The 19,761-nt window shown below is 39.4% G+C and overlaps 1 protein-coding gene across 3 annotated transcripts in view; it reads left to right on the top strand.

Moving 5' to 3' along the window:
- PKNOX2 (PBX/knotted 1 homeobox 2) overlaps window positions 1-17,029 on the top strand; it is a 268,356-nt gene extending 251,327 nt beyond the window's left edge. For 2 of the 3 annotated variants that reach the window (XM_088139092.1, XM_088139091.1), the window contains 3 exons: window positions 9,964-10,040; window positions 12,250-12,428; window positions 13,407-17,029. In XM_088139092.1, the coding sequence (XP_087995218.1) occupies window positions 9,964-10,040; window positions 12,250-12,428; window positions 13,407-13,651 (501 nt within the window). In that variant the 3' untranslated portion in view covers window positions 13,652-17,029. The remainder of the gene's footprint in view (window positions 1-9,963; window positions 10,041-12,249; window positions 12,429-13,406) is intronic. The other variant, XR_015795849.1, reaches the window with a different exon arrangement.
- The last annotated feature ends 2,732 nt before the right edge of the window (window positions 17,030-19,761 follow it).

Below are 19,761 nucleotides of genomic sequence, written 5' to 3'. Positions count from 1 at the left end.
TAGCAAGGGAAAAAGTTCTTGCTCTCACTCCAAATTGGCTTTGATTGGAGCTACTGTGTGGCTAGATACTGTGATTTCAAATAGGACATTTTCCTGAGTTGATCCTAGCTAATTAGAAAATATAAAGACACTATAAATCTGATCTAGCCACACACTAGTTCCAATCAAAGCCAATTTGGAGTGAGAGCAAGAACGTTTGCCCTTGCTCTGAATGAGCTGCCGAATGTCATCATGACATAGCCAACTCTTGGTTTTGGCCTGCATTCTGAATTTTCTGACATTAAATCATGGTTCCCTTCTATCACTCATAAATTGCTTCTGTTGCCAAATGGTTGTTTTTAAGTGTTTGAACAACCCCAGTACAGGGAGACCTGCCCCCAGCTGAGTTACATGCCACTTTGGCATAAAGATAGTAGTGCAGTTACCACTATTAAACTCTGGTTTTAATGGTCTTATGGGTACTCATATTAGATGGTAATGTAAATTAATACTCAGCTTCAAAATGCAGTAAGCCAGTGCTTTGACATTTAAAGTCTTTCTTCCAGAGTAGGCTCTAGGCTTCTGCCCCAAAGTTTTGACCTGATAGCAATATTATATGAAGCAATAAAAACATTGTTTATATTGGTCACTCCCTTGCTTGTTTGCTTCAACACAATATGCCTGTCCTAGTTGTTTCTGGGTCAGCCAGATGCAACTCAATCCCAAATGCTCTGCTTTCAGCTGATCCAAAAGTTAGGGAGAAAAAAAAAATATCCCTAACCTATTTTCACTCTTCATTACCAGTTCTCTCTATAGTATTAATGCCACAACATAAGTTCTCCATCCCACATCCAAACCCACAGTTTTCCAAAGTGAAATAACCAATCCTTTTTTCCTTTTTTTAATCAAAATCCTCAGATAGAAATTTACCCATATTTGGAATGAACTGACTCTCTCATATTTAAGACTTCATCTGCCACCTAGTGCCCAAGATGGGGAATCTGTTGGGATACTTCTCAAAGAACTGAGTGTCTAAAGAATTAAGCACCCATCACTGATGCATACCCCAAAAATCCACAATCCAATAATGTGAGAGTTTCTGTGCACAATAACCTTGTTGGAGAAAAATTGAACGGATCGGTTAGACAGTGTTATTTCCAGATCAGCCTTCCTTCTGTTCACTTTCCAAAGGAGCAATAACGATTCAGGATCACTTTCCCTTTTTAATCTTTACTTTTCTATAATATTGTAGAATTTCTTTTTAGAAGGCTATAGATTTTTTCTCCCTCAGTTAGAAACTTTAAAGCAATTAAGGACAGGGTGCCAGAACGCTGAGGTCAGACACTCACCTCCGATAAGCTCTCTAAACAGAGTTTGTAAAATAAAAAAAATGTCTGCACAGATTACACAAATTAAGACAGCTCAAGCCAAAATAGAATATAGCGTGCAGATGCTAGAATGCTAGAGAATGCCTAAAATACTTCAAAGCTGAACTGCTAAATAGGTGAAACAGTAAAATATGAGATACAAAAATATTGAGTTACTAATGAAATGCTAAAATCCTGGATTAAGATGTTTTTAAATTGGTATTATAGAAAATGCAAACTGTAAAGCTATGCTAAAGGTATAAAAATACCCAAAAATATCATTTCTAAAACAGTTGGATCTTTGAACAAGCCCATCAAGTGTGCCTGTGTGTTGCAATATCACCACATCCCTCCCAGATATAAATTTTGATGGTTTGGATATAATACCATTAGTATATTTGATATGCCAATTTGGTATAATTGGTATAATATACCTTTGGTATAATTGGTATAATCTTTTTACTAGTATATTAGTTTCAGTGAGTTTTCTGTAATTCTGCCTGAGACTGATCTTAAAGGTTAAATGCCTCCCTTCTGCCTCCAAGTGTTATTACCAATTTTTTTCCTAAGCTCTCATTCCCATAAAAGTTTTTCAATCTCAGTTTGTATTCCAGAGATCTTTAATCAAACACTACAGATATTTTATACTGCCCTGTTAAAATTTTCCCCTGCTTCAAGAATTATTCCTTGAAAAGTCAGTAACAATGCTAAAGACTGTTTCCTTTCATTTTCATCTTTAAGAAACGGTAGGACTTGTATATGTCATACTCAATTTAGACCTAAAGTCGCTCTTAGGGATCACCCCTCCATTTATAAAAAAAATCTATTGGTCTATACAGATCGCTTTAAGTTCGCTAGAAAACATTAAGATCCTATAAGGGACATTAATACAGCACTATGTTTTGGTGCCAGGTTCACCAGATTTCAGTTGTGTAGGAAAGAATGTTGTAAATTCTCTTCATGCCAATTTAAATCTGTTCTCTTGTTAAAGAAGCTTGCATTCAGGTCTTGACTACACAAATGTGATTCTTCAAACTGTATCTGTTGCCTTCCAATAGTATGACTTCAGTTCATCCACTGATATAAATTGGCATCAAGAAATATCTGTAAAGATGTTTAGATGAAGCTCCATGTTGGGATGAAGAAGCCTTCATATTGTCATAAGCTTTTAAATACACCTGGCTGTTTAAACTAGAAATAAAACACAAAACTCTATGAGACTCCAGTTGGATCCAGCAAGAAGGTTCCTCTTTCTGCATTTAGAAATGTTTAAAGGAAATCTTGATATGGAGATGCCTTAAACAATGCAATGCTTCTACCAGAAACTAGATATTGAAATAGGGTAATTCTTATATTCTTACATGTCTCTATGTACATACATTCTGGAAAATGCAGAGGGGGAGGACTTGTATGTATTCTACATATAAGTCAGTCAATAGCTATCCTTTTCCCAAACTGCCCCAAATCTCATGAGTTCATCAAATCTTTTCAGACGTTAACACCTCTACCCTAACCCTGTACCAGAATCTCCTGAGATTTGGGACATAAATATTGTGATTTACATTTAATGGAATGGCAGCATCGTTTGGAGCGCCAATAGATGTAGCTAACTTGATCTTATGTAGGGCTTGTCCTAACTGCCACCATCTACCTCAATGATATTTTTTTCAGGATTTCTGGCCCCAAAAAAATCTAGGACACTGCCCTGCAGGCCGCATTTTTGCATCCAACCATTCATAACAATTTGGCTCTAACAGCAAAAGAATTTAAAGGGGTTTGGCAGATTTTCCAAAGCACTCTTTTGCACAGCAATTAATACAGATTTATGCAATTAGCACTGTTTGAAAGAGACTCTGGGGCATTCTAGGTTTCTTGTCCCAATTATCCCTGAAGCTGCAGGGAAGAATAGATAGTTATGGCATAGTTTTTAATCTAAATTAAAACTTGTTACTCTAAATATTTTTCACATTTGGGGGGTTGTGAATGTGGTCATTTAGCCATCAGTTCAATGGCCTACTTCTCAAAGCATGGAAATAACCTTGTCTCTTTTCCGTGGTTCATCTCCTATAGTAATTCAGCTGCAAAATGGCCCAAACTATTTCAGGAAATCTATACATCATGACTGTCTGTCTAATATTGTTCTTACAATGCTACTGTTTGTAAATAATGGCATTTGAACATAGGAATGGCTTCTGTGGAAATCTGGTTATTGAAATAGGGTTCTTCTTATATTCTTACATGTCTCTATGTACATACATTCTGCAAAATGCAGAGGGGGAGGACTGCTGGCATGCATAAACTTGTGTGTATTCTACATATATGGCAGTCAATAGATGGAAATGGAAGCTATCCATGTTCTTTTCACTCTGTCATATGATTACAAAGGGCTTGGCTCAAAGATATGTTTGAAATGTATTTATGTATTCCTTTAGAAAACATGTATGGGTGCCCAGCTTATGTATGATAATGCTAGGCAACAGAAATGGGTGAAAAGGGTTCAGTTAACAGATAAGATCACATTAAGGAAGACAGTAGCATCCTGGGTTAGTCCTATGGCAGAAGATTTGAAAGAGGGAGAAAATGCAGTCTGGGTCTCTGATCATTCTGATTAAAGACAGTCAGCTTTTCATGACGAGGTACCCTCACCTTTAAGCCCCCAGATCCCCAGCTAATACAGGTAGTCCTCGACTTATGACCATTCGTTTAACGACCATTTGAAGTTACGACGGCACTGAAAAAAGTGACTTACAACTGGTCCTCCCACTTATGACCATCGCAGCATCCAGGGATCATGTGATTGCCATTTGTGACCTTCCCAGGGGGCTTCCAACAAGCAAAGTCAATGGGGGAAGCTGGATTTGCTTAACAATTGCATGATTTTCCTAACAACCGCAGTCATTCGCTTAACGACCATGGCAAAAAAGGTCTTAAAATCAGGCGCAACTCACTTAACAACCCCATCACTTAGTGATGGAAGTTCTGGTCCAATTGTGGTCATAAATCAAGGATTACCTGTAGGGATTTTGGTTATTCCAGGATAATTAAAAGAAATAGAGGAAATGCTGTGCCTGAAATTTGCAACTTCCTGAAGTGTGGTGCAGGCTGCAGGATTCTGACAGGATTCCATTTTTTGTTCACATAAGTCAATGGCCCAGTAAGTGGAGTGTTTGAAAAGAGATACCCCCAAATATTGAAATATTTTTGCATCAGATTTTGATTATGTTTTATTCATTTGATTGAAAATTATGCAAGCTGTTACAGGTAGGTTGCAATTAGTGCAAATTCAATTAGTGCAAAATTTGATTTAGTGCAGTTTACAAATTGATACCAGGTCACATTTAATATGAACCAAAATTCAGTTAGTGCGAGGCTAGCATGCACATGGTTGAGGCTAGTGCATGTGCAGTTGCCATTCGGGTTTTAGACACTAATTGTAATTTGTGCAAAATGGAGAAAAAGAAGGTTCCATTCCAGGAAATCTCAAAAAAAGAAAAGGCTCATTTTGAAGAACTGCAGCAGAATACAGCAGGTACGCTTTGGATATGGGTTTATCTTCTTTAACTGTTATATAGGATTTCAATAATAAACATAAAAAATTAAGTTTAAAATTGTAATTGCCTATTTCCATCGAGCTGGAACCGATTATCCTATTTTCCATAGAAACATCACTTTGCATAGTGCAAATTCAAATAGTACAACCATTTTGTGGGACTCATTACCCACACTAACCGAGACCTATCTGTATTTCAAAAACTAACTTATCTCTTGGATGGGACCAACCTCCATGTGTAGGGTCCACTCTCAAGCAAAAAACATTGGGCTTAACAGATCTTCCTATGGTGAGTTCCACAGTCTTGGTGCCATCACTGAATTTGTCTCTCCTTGTCAAAAAGAGCTGATCAAAAGAACAATTGAATAGCAAAACTGGGAAAGTTGATAAAGGTAAAAAGGGTCCTTAAGCTAATCAGGTCTCTGGTTCATGAGAACCAAACATCAAATCCAGAACTTTGTATTAAAACAGAAATAAATTCTTTATGTTCCATAAATCCCTCAAGACCTGGCTTTGTCATCAGGCCTGGGGGTCCCAGAGGACCGGAGATATTCTAAGGTGGCTCTATTATTAATTTACTCTCTCCTGTACCTGATAGTTTGTATTCTGAAGAATGACTGTTTTATATTTTTTTAATAGTGATCATTTTTATATATTTATCATTTTATTTTATTGTTGTATGCCGCCCAGAGTCACTTGGTGTAAGATGGGCGGCTATACACATTTGATAAATAAATAAACAAATTTGCTGTCAGTTACCCCCAGAAGTGCAATGTGAAGGAACATATTCCTCATCAGTTGGTAGAGGACCAAGAACATCCTGGGAAAGGGACAATCACCCCGATGCCCTCAGTGAACTAGCTAAGGAACAGTTGCTCCAATACTCCTTCTCCTCTTCCCTCCCAGACTTCATTTTCTATTGTGTAAACAAGGATGGTTTTTTTAAAAAAAATAATGTACAACAGTGTTCAGTAATAATAATAGCAACAATAGAGGTACTCCCTTAAGATCTGTGTGCTGTGGGTTGAGTATCTTGCTCCTGCGAGCACACTAGACTCCCTTTTCCATCATCTGAAATGTCTTTGAGGACAGGCCTACACAAAGGGCATGACAGTAGTCCAGGATTACCAAGACAGGAGTAACTGAGCCCAAGTCTGTTTCTCCAGTTAAGGAAATCCAGCTGGAAAAATGACACCTGAACGTCCATTGTATTTATGTTATCATTTTACTTACTGAGTATAATTCAAACCACTTCAAGAAACTTTTAAAATTAAATGATAAGGAATTTATCATTGGGCTTACGCTGTTTCTTGAATTCTCCAGTTCTCAAATTATAGACTCTGAATTTGCTACAATAGCTTGTCTTCATTCTGTGCAATGACTTAAAATGATCTTCCTTCCCCACCCCACCTAAAGTAGAAATAACCATCAGACAAGCATCTTGGGGAAGCAAAACTCCTCCAGGATCATTTGCTATAGATTTTAGCTTAGAAGTTATTATTTCTCATTGGGATGTTAAATCAGGACAACTTTAATTACATGAGAGTCTTTTTATAAGTTTGCATTGCAGTGGTTGGTTATTGGCCACTGATGACATCTAAGTAAAAAAAAAGTTTATGCAAATCCAGAATGGGACTTCTTGGGAGGAGGAAACATAGCGAACTTTTTACCTCTCCTCTCAGGATCTCTGTCCCAGTGAACACTATCGCCACAAAAGGCATGGGCACAATGTACAACAGTTGCATAGGTTTATTGGATCAAAGCTTGAATACAGATCTCCCTTTAATACATTTCTCAGTTCCAACACAACTAATTAGAGGAACATATGCAAGGACACAAGGAGATGACCTTGGAGAAGAAACCCAGAGGTCATTAAGGAAACACCAGGTGCAGGAGAAACATGTGTTAAGTCCAGAGAGGTGAGACTGAGACTCGCCTCCCAGCCACCTCCCTGGGGTATAAGAGGATGGGACGGGAAAGGAAGGGAAGACATGCACAGACCTACATGATTCTGTTTTTATAGCCTATTTCAATAAAATATAATTCTAGTCATCCTGTAGAGTCAGTTACCTGATCTGATCTACCGCGCAGGGCTGAAAGAGAATATAAATATGTCATCATGCCAAATATTGGACAATTTTATATGGAATATATCTGCTTGTGCAGTACTTTTTTAAAAAAACAGTACACAAGTGTGCAATCTTTTGATAATGATGGCCACAATATTGGGGGAAAGACAAAAGCAACAATGGGTACAATGAAGATGCAAAATAGCAAAACTATTTCAGTTATATAGGAGGTATTGGGGAGCATGGGAGAGGGTTTGTTTTTAATTGGTTTGAACCTATTTTTATACTTGCACTGCCTCTAAATGGTAGGAAGTCATACCCTAATTTTTGGCAGAGCATCAGCAGTATTCAGCAGCATGATTGGAGGGGTCACCAGAGTCACAGAAGAAGGCTCATAAAAATAGTATGACTGTGTGGTTAAAGTGTCAGACAAGGACTTTGAAATGTTTCAGTGCAAATCGATATTCAGCCATGAGTCTTTGGACCAGATGCAGCCACACTGGATGATTATGAAACTAAAATAAAGCTGTGGTCAGCTGGCTAGGCAAGAAACTACAAGGATAGATTTCCAAAGATATCAAAACTTGGGTAAGTGAATTTATTGTAGCAAAGGAAATGAAGCTATTAGAAAATCATTCAAATGACTGCTGTGCTTTCATATGCAAGCCCTATTTATAGTCAAATCCAGGATCAGATTCTTGTGTCCCTTTCACCCACACCATGTACTACGTACTAGAAGCCACTCTCTTTAAGATAGAAAAGTTGGTTTTCACCTTCCTCTTATTTTGGTAATGAATTGATCTGGTATCAGTCTGTTTGTTTGTGATCTTGTGACAGCTTGTTCTTTCAGCTGGACAGATTTAAAAATGCAAATAATCTAAAGGAATTTGGAAACTGTACTATCTAATAGAGGCAATGGCTCCAATCCATGAAATTCTGTGATTCTGAGAAATTCAGAGAATTGCCTGTGATTTAGGAATCTGATTGTTCTAAACCAAATCTTGAATTAGGTGTTTGTTTCAATATTTTATGTTTCAGAAATTTGAATGGTAGTGAGTTATTTAAAAAGTACTGTACTTGATATGTCATAAATTTACTCAGCTTTTACCTATTGCTTACCAACTCTCTGCTGTGAACTGCAAAATAATGTTTTAAGGGCCATAGTTCAGAGTTACACAAAGTCTTCCCTAAAATAGCAAGAACAGCATTTGGCATTTATAGACATAGAATTTCTGAAAGTTTCAAAGCACTTCACAGAGATTCTCTCAGAAATCCTGGCAACAGTCCTTTAATCATGTCTAAAATCATATTACGGTATTCTCCAGATTGCACATAATGGTCTGAAAGTCAGAGATAAGGAGAATGCCAGCATTATTCAGGGTAAATGGGACATTTCTCTCTTTCTCTTACACTTTATCAGGAAGCAGTTATACTTTCTTGATCCCTTGGTCAGTCTCCTCTAGGTAGAGGTAGATACATACTGTAGGCATGCCTAGACCTACTCTAGCTAGATAATAGTTACCTTCTGGTCCTGTCCCATCCATTTCCTCTAAGTAGATGTAAGTGGCTAAAATGGGCAAGGCTCAAGAAATCAGGTGGATAATCAACTATTCCTCTTCCCTAAACATTCGATCTACATTCTTAAGCTGCATTAACTGAAATGGATCCCACACAGCTGGAGCAGATAATTTTTTAAGGGCCTTCCTGGGAATTAGCTCTGTGATGAAAATGTATTGCACATGTTTTTCAACCCTTCTCATTCAGTCTGATGGGAAATAAATTGGATTTTAAAGTTCTCTCATTGGAGATGAAATTTTCAGTGAAATCTTAATGAAATGGTATAGGGTTCTTGCACTTATTTTTCTTATAGGTTGGATAAGGTGTGTCTCAACTTCCATTGCACAATCATCTTTCCAGCATTCTGAAACCTCCCTGGCTTTCACACTTGGATTAAATCCAAAGGGAAGATATCATGAGGATTTTTTTTCATAGGGTATTATCAGATTGGGAGCTAGAGGCAATCAAGAAGATTGCAGAATTACTAAGTAATATCATAAAGACAACCAAAAGAACTTCGGGTGAAGTTTTAAAGCATTCTTATTTTTTTTAAAGCCATTTCACAGGGGAAGAATTTGGGAGAAAGCATTTGAAGGCCTTTTTTGAGCAAATGTCTCCTAGTCTAGGGCTCAGACGTTTCTATTACAGTTCTGATACTGCTCCTCTACTTAGCTGTCTCACACTTACTTTATAAACTATTTTTCCCTGAGCTTTTTCAGGCAATATTTTAACTTCCTAGTATTGATATATTAAGTCCATTGACATCTGTTGACCAAGTCAGTCTGATAACAGTTGACCTTAATTCAGTTGCTCCTAGTGAGCAAATTCCCCCAATCTTCAGGAATAATGAAGAGCATAGGATGAAAATAGCAAAGGAAGGAACAAGAGCAGGAGTGACATACTGTCATCTTACATTAGATACTGTGATATTCCTAGTAATATCTAGTTAGCTACAAGGACAACATGATGCTGCATTAGATGGATCATTATTTGGATTCAGAACATTCAGGAGGCCTCACATTTTCACTTTTGAAAGTGTAGGATGTTTGGTGACACCGAAAGCATCAGAAAAGGGGTGTATACGTTTTTATGAGCCAAAGTAAAACCTGGACAAAAACTATATTTAATTCAATCTCATTTACATGTAAGCTATACTAAAATGGTTAAATAAAGTTTATATGATTCCTTGCTATTTATTTAGTAATTTCCACCTACAGTCGAATTGAAAATAACAATTTGCCAGCACCTTTCTGAGGGACTCTAAGCCCTATGTGCAGCCTTGGGATCTCAAGTTCGGCGCCTGATGTAGAGCATGATGTGAAACACTTCTGCTTTCCACAATGCCAGTTGGGATAGGTGAATCTGAAGTCTTCCAACCATTTGATGTAATGGGACAAAACAAATCACATGTGGTGTAATCATGATCTTTTGCTTTCTCCAGCACCCATATCCAACAGAGGATGAGAAGAGACAAATAGCAGCACAGACAAATCTCACGCTGTTGCAAGTCAACAACTGGTGAGTAAAGACCTTTTTTTTCCTCAACTGCAATAACCAAGTGGTTATTCCAAGTAGTTTTCCTCAACTGCAATAACCAAGTGGTTAAAAAATTTGTTTTCTGCCCAGAGAGCTGCCTTCTTTATTATGCTGATCACTTATGTAGCACCAAAAATATGGGTTAGTATAACAATTGCATAGGCTTAGTTAAAGGTGTGTAGATCTATAAATCATGCCTATCATTAAAGTAGAACTTCAGAATACTTCATCCTAGATCCATCTGCTGACTAGAACTGACTGTTGATAGGAAGTTCTAAGGTTCATGGGCTCTCCCTTCTAGCATTTTTCTCTTAACCTGGACATGGACTAGACTTCTTTTCCCCTAAGAAAGGTCCCTCTGTGGTCAGACAAATGGCCACTTGTCTTCTTGCAGTGCCTTGGAAATGATGTCATATCACATTGCTTTAAAACATTCTGGGCAACCCTTTTTCTTTTAAAGTTTGCATTCCCTCCAAGGGGACCTGTTGAAAAGGCCATGTATATGAACATTGAGTGGTGCCAGAAGCCAGACTGGATGGGGACACCCATTTCCTTACTGACACTTGTTTTTTTCCCCTTTCTGACACCCTCTTGTCCCCTTTTCAGGCTACTGGGAAAGAACCGAGCTCCCTAAAGGTCTCAACAAATATTTCAATGTAATTTATGTATTAAGCTTGAAATTAGCCCAGAGGCCTCATGCAATACCTTTAAAGTTGGTCCATGAAGTACAGCTATTGAAAAACTTCAGTCTTCACTCTGGCTTTTTCTACAAACAGTTTTAAAAGTGAGAAGGAAAAATATCCCGAGTTATATCAATAAGATAAAGTACCATGCCTCTTGGTAAAAAGCAAAAAAATCTCCCCCTGTAAAAATATTGGGTCCCATTTTCACAGGAGGATCCATGTTTATGATCAGAACTCAAAGACATGAGAAATTCCAGATCCCACCACATGGTGGCAAGTCCAGTCAGGGTAAAATCTATATATAATCAGAAAAATTGCCTGTGAGATTCCAGCCCCTTTGTGTGGGTTTGGCAATCAAAAGTAACCAAACTTGTAGTCATTTCTATCTGAACAAAAATTAATTTGAAGACCATGTTTAAATTATTTGAGGAACCAGTACTGAATATTTCAAGCTTTTGAAAGACCCTTGTGTGAATCTGATTTTTAAATTACAATCTTCCAATCTTTACAGTAATAGTGGGATTTACTTGTGGGTAAACATGCATAGGCTTGTGTGGTAAAGTTTCTTTTTTTACATTATTGTAAATGTTTTCTTTGTATTGGGCTGATACTTGTGGCTCATGCTATTATTTGTGCAACATTTGCAAGACAGATTTGTTTTCTTCTGAGGAGGAAAAAATCAGCTCTTTGTGGCATGCAAATTCTTTACATTCCAGATCTGCATTAATTCAATAGCACCCTCTACTGGCTACTTATCATCAGCAAAGAGCAGCACTGAAAATAGATGTATTTTTGTAACTCATATTTATATCCTGCCTTTCGTTAAGGAGCTCTAGACAATAATCAAAACATTACAGTGCTTTCCACTGTTGGAGAAGATCGTCCCATGCCCGAAAGCCTCTGGAGCAGTTGCCGGTCAACGTAGATAGTGTTGAGATAGGTGGACAAATACCCTTACAGGTAGTCCTCGTTTAGCAACTGCTTCGTTTAGTGACTGTTTGCAATTATGATGGTGATGAAAAAGTAACTTTATGACCCATCCTCACATTTACAACCTTCACATGTCTGTAAAGCAAAGGAAAGCTGAAGTAAGATTATAAGCACAGTGGTAGTTTCACTTAGCAACCACTTTGCTTAATGACCAAATTGCCAGTCCCAATTGTGATTGCTAAATGAGGACTACCTATATAAACAAGAATAGGAATAGTTTGATTTGGTATCAAAGCTATTATGCAAAGCAGGAGCAAGGGAGGGACCTTCCAGAGGGCACAGAGTCTGACATTCTCCATGTGCTGTTGGGAGGAAGACTTGGATGAAATTATCTTGAAACTTAGTTTTGAGTTCAGTTTGCTATGAGTGGTTGCTTGTTTCTAACTCTAAGGATTAAATATAAGTTTGCAAGGCTGTCTTTCTTAAACAGTAGCCCTTGATGCTTTGAGCAGATCAAAAGAATAAAGAAATGCAATAGTTAACATTTTATTTTAATATGCCATCCTCTTTCTGGGAAGGTTTATCAATGCCCGGCGACGTATCTTGCAACCTATGCTTGATGCAAGCAATCCAGATCCAGCCCCCAAAGCCAAGAAAATCAAATCCCAGCACCGGCCAACACAGAGATTCTGGCCCAACTCCATTGCAGCTGGGGTTCTGCAGCAACAAGGAGGCAACCCCGGGACTAATCCTGATGGTAAGAGTCACTGGATCAATGCAACGTTTAAGTGTCTTTGTACTGAGGTCAATACTCTATTCTCAGTCTGTTAGATGTGTTAAGACCGTGGCTCCAAAAGCCATACCAGCTGGCAATTCTTGGAGTGACAACAAGCCCCCAACTTATCTAGAAAGTGACAGATTGGAGAACTCTGGAGTAACCCTAGCCCTGAACGGAGCATAGACCAGAATACCATTTAAATAAAGAGACCCAGTGCAACTCAATGGGGGGGAAAACGATAGGTGAGCATATTCAGTCTGCTGTCTAGTAGCTACCTATTGTTGGGCAACTTAAACCTCTGGATTCTCCCTTCCTTAAACTGCACCTGGATGGGAACCTTCCAAAAAGAGAATTACCTTCAAATAGAGGGCTGTCCTCTGTAAAGCATTCCATGTAACTATCCTGGAGAAATGATTGGTCACATATGATAGAGTTTTAAATTACACTGTGTGCTCCCTGCAGCTCCCAGTTACCGCACTGGACTACCGTTGTGTTAATCTTCTCAATAAGCCCTCTCTGATCAGCTTCTGAGAATATTATTGCAGGATGGGAAATGATCAAATAGCACTTGAGCTTCTGGTTTCAGAACTTCACCAGTTTTAGATCTGGATGGATGGGTGTATTTGACATATTCATAACTGCCTTTGCTGAAAAGAGCTCAACACTGTTTTTTTCCTCTAGTTCTATCCTCGCAAGAACTTCTTAACTGCAGTACCTGGCAGTAGGCAGTAGCGTGTCTCTCTCACAGAGGTGGAAGATGACTCTTTAGAGAGCAATAAATATTGCTTCCCTTTGTGCATTATTTCTTTTACTGTACTTAAAACAAACACAGTAAATCAGCCCCACTGCACTGGGGGACCTTACTTCTCAGTGGGTTCCTGGACGTCTGCCCCAAAGTCTTACTCAAACAGCATCATCCAAGTGCCTATCCTATCACCTCTTTGCCTTTCCTTCTAGGCTCCATCAATATGGACAACCTCCAAACCCTCTCCTCCGATAACGCCACTATTGCTATGCAGCAAGCCATGATGGCGGGTCATGATGACTCACTAGATGGGACAGAAGATGAGGAGGAAGATGAAATAGAAGAGGAGGAGGAGGAGGAGGAGGAAGAGGAGGAGGAACTGGAAGAGGATGCTGAGGAGCTCCAGACAACTAATGTTAGCGACCTTGGCTTGGAGCACAGTGACTCACTTGAATAGAGGTTTATAGCCAATGGTGGAACAGTCACCGACTGGAAAACCGTTGAACCTGCTTGCAAAACTCATTGGCCTGAATTGTAGAGAGCGCTTGAACTTTTGATGAACAAGCCCCACATCCCTTTAACAATATAATTCAGATTCAACAACAGTATCCTTTTCAGATGTCCTGCTTGACCTGCTTTCAGTTGCAGGAATGGACGTGGAAGCACACTGAAAGTCCTGTCAAGTGTGCAAGCTGGTTATTTAAGTGAAGGACATACGTTTACAAGGCACATATTGTGGCTAGTTTCTTCCCCACTCTCTCCCGCCTTTGTTTTTGATAACAACCACAACAAAAGTGTTTTTAGAGTAAGCTGTTTTCTGTATGACTGAATGTTTTATGGATGTTCTAATGCAATGCCTTTTTTGTGACACGCAGTTCAGAGGCACGCCTGTTTTCATTTTAATGGCTTTTATGAGAGATTTATAGATGCAGAAGAAGAAGAGGAGATGGATGGTTTTTACAGAAAAAGAAAAACTAGAAGGGAATGGGTTATAAAAATGTAGGTGGAGAAAAACCAAACATTTGCAAATTGGCAAAAATTCAACAAAGGAGCACTGAGAGTTTAATGCCCTTTGCAGGTGGATGTCTTGTGGGTTTTCAGATATGTCTTCAGGACTCAGGTGAAACCCCAAACCATACAAAAAGGGTCTGTGCTTTGCAATTCTTGTGACAAATAGGTAATGCCCTGTGATCTGAACCTTTTTGGAGGAGAATCATTTTTGCCTTCTGAATGGAACGTTGCAACACTTTAATGTCCCAGGCTGATCCCTTGGTATAGCATGTGGTGTTAGCTAACCAGAAAGAATGCCCCTGAGTATTTTAATTGTTTAGAGGCTCATCAATACAGAAGTCATAATTAGGGCTTTATGCATTGGTTGAATACAAGCAGGTTCAGATTTCTGATATTTGCAGGCTCATTTGCAAAGCAGGAAGGGATCAGTGGCATAAAGAATTCTTGTATTTTCAGACAAGGTGGAACATTTTGGAGGTAAGCAGAACAGCTATCCAGCTGGGGTGCAGGAAATCATATTTTCACAATCTCATTTCCCAAGAACTCCTCTCTTCCCTTTATGTTGCTCTCCAGCCTACAAACTCTCAAATTAAAAAAACATACAAAATCAACATTCAGCTGGACATATTACAGCCCTTTAGGAATGGGATTTGTAATAATGTTCCCCACTAGCCATCACTGCTAGTCTAGATCATAGGTTAAGCCTACAAGCAGAGGTTGATTTAGATCTCCACGTGGGCATTGTCACAGTACAGTGAGTTAATTGCCTACAGCAGTGCATGAAAAGTAGATATGGGCTCCCCAACATTTTTCATGTGAGCCATTTGGAATTGTGAAATTATGGAAGGGGCACACTTGCAGAAAAGCTACTGGTGAGCAAGTTCCCCGTAGACAGAGTGTCAGAAGAACTCTGAGACAGAAGGGACATAACCTTTGGCAAAACACTGATTTACCAGCATGCTCTCTGCCACCCCCACCCCAAGGGAGATGGTGTCTACAATCCCCATTTGCCTTTATCTTTGGAAGGTGGGCATCCTTCCAAACAAGACACTGAGTGGCAACTGCCCCTCCCGTGCTTAGAAAGCTAAGGGGTCCACAAGCATTCTTAGAAATAAAAATGGGGCTGGCTGGTGGCCGGCACTTCATTTTGCATCATGCCAGTTCCTCGTTTTTTTTTTAAAAAAAAAGTAAAACAAGTCAGGTTGTATAAGGTAGAGCTTAACAGGCACCAGGGGGAGAATCATGTGATACTTTCCAGCTGGCTGCAGGCATTTTTTTAAAAAATGACTGTAGTATCAGTCGGTATGGAGAGTTGTCGACCCTGAACCCCTCCCTTTGTGGGAATGTTTTCAAGCAATTTCCACAGGGCAGCTCTTCCATAAACACTGGCCTTAAGGATGCTTTTGCGTGTGTGTGTCTAATGCAGTTTTCTCCCTTTAAAAAGTCACAGGTTCGAGAAACAAGTTTTCATGCAGATGGACAGTCCTAGAAATATCACTGTTAAAGGCTCACCCCGCTGAGTGAAGACAAATTATACTTCCTATCCACATCACCTCAAACCACAGGTGCAGCTATAAATATAACCAACCAAGGAATCTGGGCATGGAGCTGTTCCCTGTTGCTTCTGCCAGAAAAAGACACGTTGCTGCTGCATTTTCTTCCAGGGAGGCACGGACAATCGCCTACCAGAAAAACGATGCTTCTAATATTTTTGTGAGCATGTCACTGTTACAGTTGGAGCATACATCAAGGCTGCGGTTTCCTCTTGATTGGTTAGGCCTGGGACCCTCTCAAAATGATTGAGGTTTCCCCTTCCTTCTGCAGCCAGGAAGGCTTTGCCTCTTGAGAGTAGCCGGGCACCATTAGGACTTTGGCCGATCTTTGTTTCATGAGATAAGGAAAGGTGAGAGAGACATGGGCCAAAGTCTTAGTCAGGAACGAAGGCAGTGTGTGGGGTGAATGTTCAGTGTTTTCCAACTCAGCAGTTTAGGAGAAGCACTGTCTTAGGCACACCGAAGCCTCTCACTCAATCTTTCTTCCTCCAAATACCCCATCAGAAAGAGTTTGTTGATTTTATTTTGTACATTGTGCTCAGGAAAAATGTCTCCAATGTACAAAAATGAAAGGGAGGGAGGTATTTATCAGCTTGTGAGCTATAGTCTGTGGGACTCTGGCTTCGGAAATACGTAGTTAAATTTCCCTGACATGAATGTATTTTTCCCTCCAGGGGGTGGAGGGGAACCCTGACAACGTTTTCAACAGAAAATAAGGCACCAAGAATTTTATTTATAATCTGTGTTTTCCAAACAATCTGTTTCCTTTTTTCTGATGCTGTAATAAGTGGGGCAGAAAGTTTTGCCCTTTAGGGTTTGTCTTCCTTGCTAGCCAAAAACAAAACAAAACGAATCCCACACATAGAGCTGAAAGCAATCTCCTCGTCCAATGATTCATATACTTTCCACGGTGCATCCACACAAATCTTGAACTTCTGAGACAAAGATTTTGCCCATTTTACTGTTCCGCAACAGGTCAAAGCATTCGTTCTGAGAATTCCTTTCTCTTTACTCACCAAGCACATTTACCATGTAGTCCTTCTTTCGGCTCTTTAAAGAGTTGAGAGGTTTAAATCAATCACTTTACATTAAGGGTTGAATTGACAATAATTCCTTGGGAATGTATCGGAGTATCAGTGGGCATAAACCAGGCCCCTCCTTCCATTATGGATCCTGATATGGCATGAATGTAATATGTAATTTCATAGAAATTCATTGTAATTTAGTATTAATTCATGTCCATTTATTATAAAGTGCTACCAGATGAGGTTTTCCAGCTGTATTTCCTTGCGTTTATTTACATGTTCTTATTAAAAAGGTTTAGAAACAAGAAATAAGGAGAGCCCAAATCCACCGAAGTGACTTCTCTCTTCTGGTTGTCTCTCAGCCAGATGGTTATATCTGAAGAGGTTCTCCATTCTTAAATGTCCCTGAAGGCACTAGTTATGTTCACTTTATAGAAATGAACCTATGCCAGCCTGGTATTTGCGTTCCCGCTATCCTGCTCTCCTTGTTGTGACCATCTTATTTATTTTTTGAACCACAACATGCTCACAATTGGGATAACCTTAATTATGGTTTGAAATAAGACAACTGCCAACCACAAGTTAATGATCATAGCCACAATGAGTTTATTCTTGCAGTTAAACCTGGCAGTAAAAGCTTCTAGTCTTCTCCTTGCACTCCAGCCATATTAGAAGAGCAAACAGTAGTGTGTGGGCATGTATGCCCACTCCCTGCTCAAGCTGATTCTCATCATGCTAAGCCAAGGATAACCATGACATCTAAATGCAGCCAGCAGGTCAGCATATTTTTAGATAGTAACTTTCTTCTTGCTGAGTTAATTGTGAGTTTAAGAGCTCTATAGATGAAGCATATGGCTTATACAGAGCCTTAAGAGTGTTCATATGCCAGCATCTAGGTCAAAATGCCTCCAACTAATTTGGAGGTTCAACTTCCAAGGAGCCAGACATAATAGCTAAAGCCACAGTATATCTGGACAAATGACCCCAAAGAGGACACCAGGGGATAGGCGTTTACAGAGTAAATCAATGCAGCATTGAAACAAAACCAGAGTTGCAGTTTCATCAATATATGATGTAAAAAGGGAGCATTAATTGACGCAAGTGAGGTGGTACAAGCATATCCCTATTGTGGTTCAAAGCTATGATGTGCACATGGCCCCCTATCTACTCGGGGCTTATTTTCAGAGGCAGAATTAATCTCTAAGAAGGATGTCACATCTTACAACGAAAAGGCGCTACCAGGTGCACTTCATAGTGCCATAATGAAGGTCAACCATAGCACCACGCATGCAGTACTTCATTATAGCTTTGTTTTATGATGCCATAAATTTTATCAAATCTTTTCCTAGGGGCTGGCGGGGAGGTAGCAAATGTTTGGTGTACAGCTTCCTTTGGGATCTTCAGCTAGGACTCATTAAAAATTAGCCAGTTAAACTGCTAATTTACATATTTGCTGTTTTGAAGCCAGCATGAATATGCATAGAAACTCTTCAGCTGGCCTCTTCAGAATTTTTTTTTTTTTTTTTAAGATACATCAATAAATGGATAGTACATACAGCTTCATTCATAATGTTAGAGCAGCAGGGAGGCAGGGCTGGAATCAAGACGACAATATAACACAAATAAGAAACCATCATTTTTCTCATCTCAGAAAGCTAAATAATGCAACTCCATTAGATGCGTGCACAGCTTTCTCTCCTCTTTGGAGCACAACTTTGAATTTGTATTTCATTTGGTTCCATTACTGTTCATTAGTGACTATCACTTCTGCTTCCTCAATCTGCAGCTCGTTCACTGAACTTCGAGTCAAACTACCTTGCTGTGTTTCCTCAAAAAACATTAGTCGTCTGCAGTGATACCAAAAGATGTTATGTTTTGTTTTGTCTTTTGGCCACCTTATTCTCTTCCAAATCAACCTGTTGTATATAGGACAAAGGATATGCTTATGTCTCTGATCAAAGGTTTCTCATGAACAAGGCAGGATAAATCAAGAGGTCTTGAGAATGTTTCTGGCTAACTCAAGGGCAATATTCTCCTGGAGGAAATGGTGCAGAGATGACAGATGAGAGAGGGAGAGGGAGAGGGAAAGGGAGAGATTAGCATAAGAAGGAAATGCATGAAGTATTGGAGACAAATCCCTTGTCTTTCTCTCTCTCTCTCTCTCTTTCACTCACACACACTCTCACACATTCATATGCACCAACCTTCCCCAACCTGATGCTCTCCAGCATGTGTCCAAGCTGGCTTGAGACTCTGGGTGTTGAAGTCCAGTACACCTGAGGGACTTCACTTGGTGGGGAAAGGCTGATGTATACATATACCTCATTTGGACATGCCAACCTTCTTGGGAGGGGTGGGGGAATGAAAAGTTGCTCCTTGCCCAGCCAAATAGGCCATGGTACCAACAGGAACAATATGTTCTTCACTCGCAATCCATATGAGGTGGAGAAAAACAAGCATCTCTTTCTTCCAGCAGCTCCCTTTACACTCACAATGCCTTCAGAGCAAGATTTTGGGGCAAGATGCCCAGAACCCTGCTCAGCAAATCAATAGAACTCTAAAATTAAGCAAAGCTGGATTATTGCATATGGACACAAGTAACATACAGCTAAATAATGCTATCTAAGAAGAGAGGCCCCATAAAAGATTTTGAAGCAAGGGGTTTTAATACATACCAGGATCTAAATGTTGGGATCAGTAGTGTACATCCAGTGTCCCCAAATTATTTAACTAATATTTAATTAACTATTGGACTAAATGTAGCATTGTCTGTGACAATGAAGCACCATAACTACTTACAATTCATCTGTCTTCTAAAGCAAAATAAAGCATGATTCCCCTACCCCACTCCCCCAAAAAAGAGATGTCAATTTTTCTAGGAATATAAGTGGTTTGATCTAGTAGTGAAGGCACCAGGCTAGAAACCAAGAGACTGTGAGTTCTAGTCCTACCTTAGGCACGAAAACCCGGCTGGGTGA

Source organism: Python bivittatus, unplaced genomic scaffold, assembly GCF_059951505.1.
Source record: "Python bivittatus isolate LINGU-HERP-01145 unplaced genomic scaffold, Pbiv_v1 ctg000320_np1212, whole genome shotgun sequence".
In the NCBI taxonomy this organism is placed as follows: domain Eukaryota; kingdom Metazoa; phylum Chordata; class Lepidosauria; order Squamata; family Pythonidae; genus Python; species Python bivittatus.
Note: the sequence above shows the minus strand (reverse complement) of the source record. Positions and strands in the feature narration are given on the sequence as shown.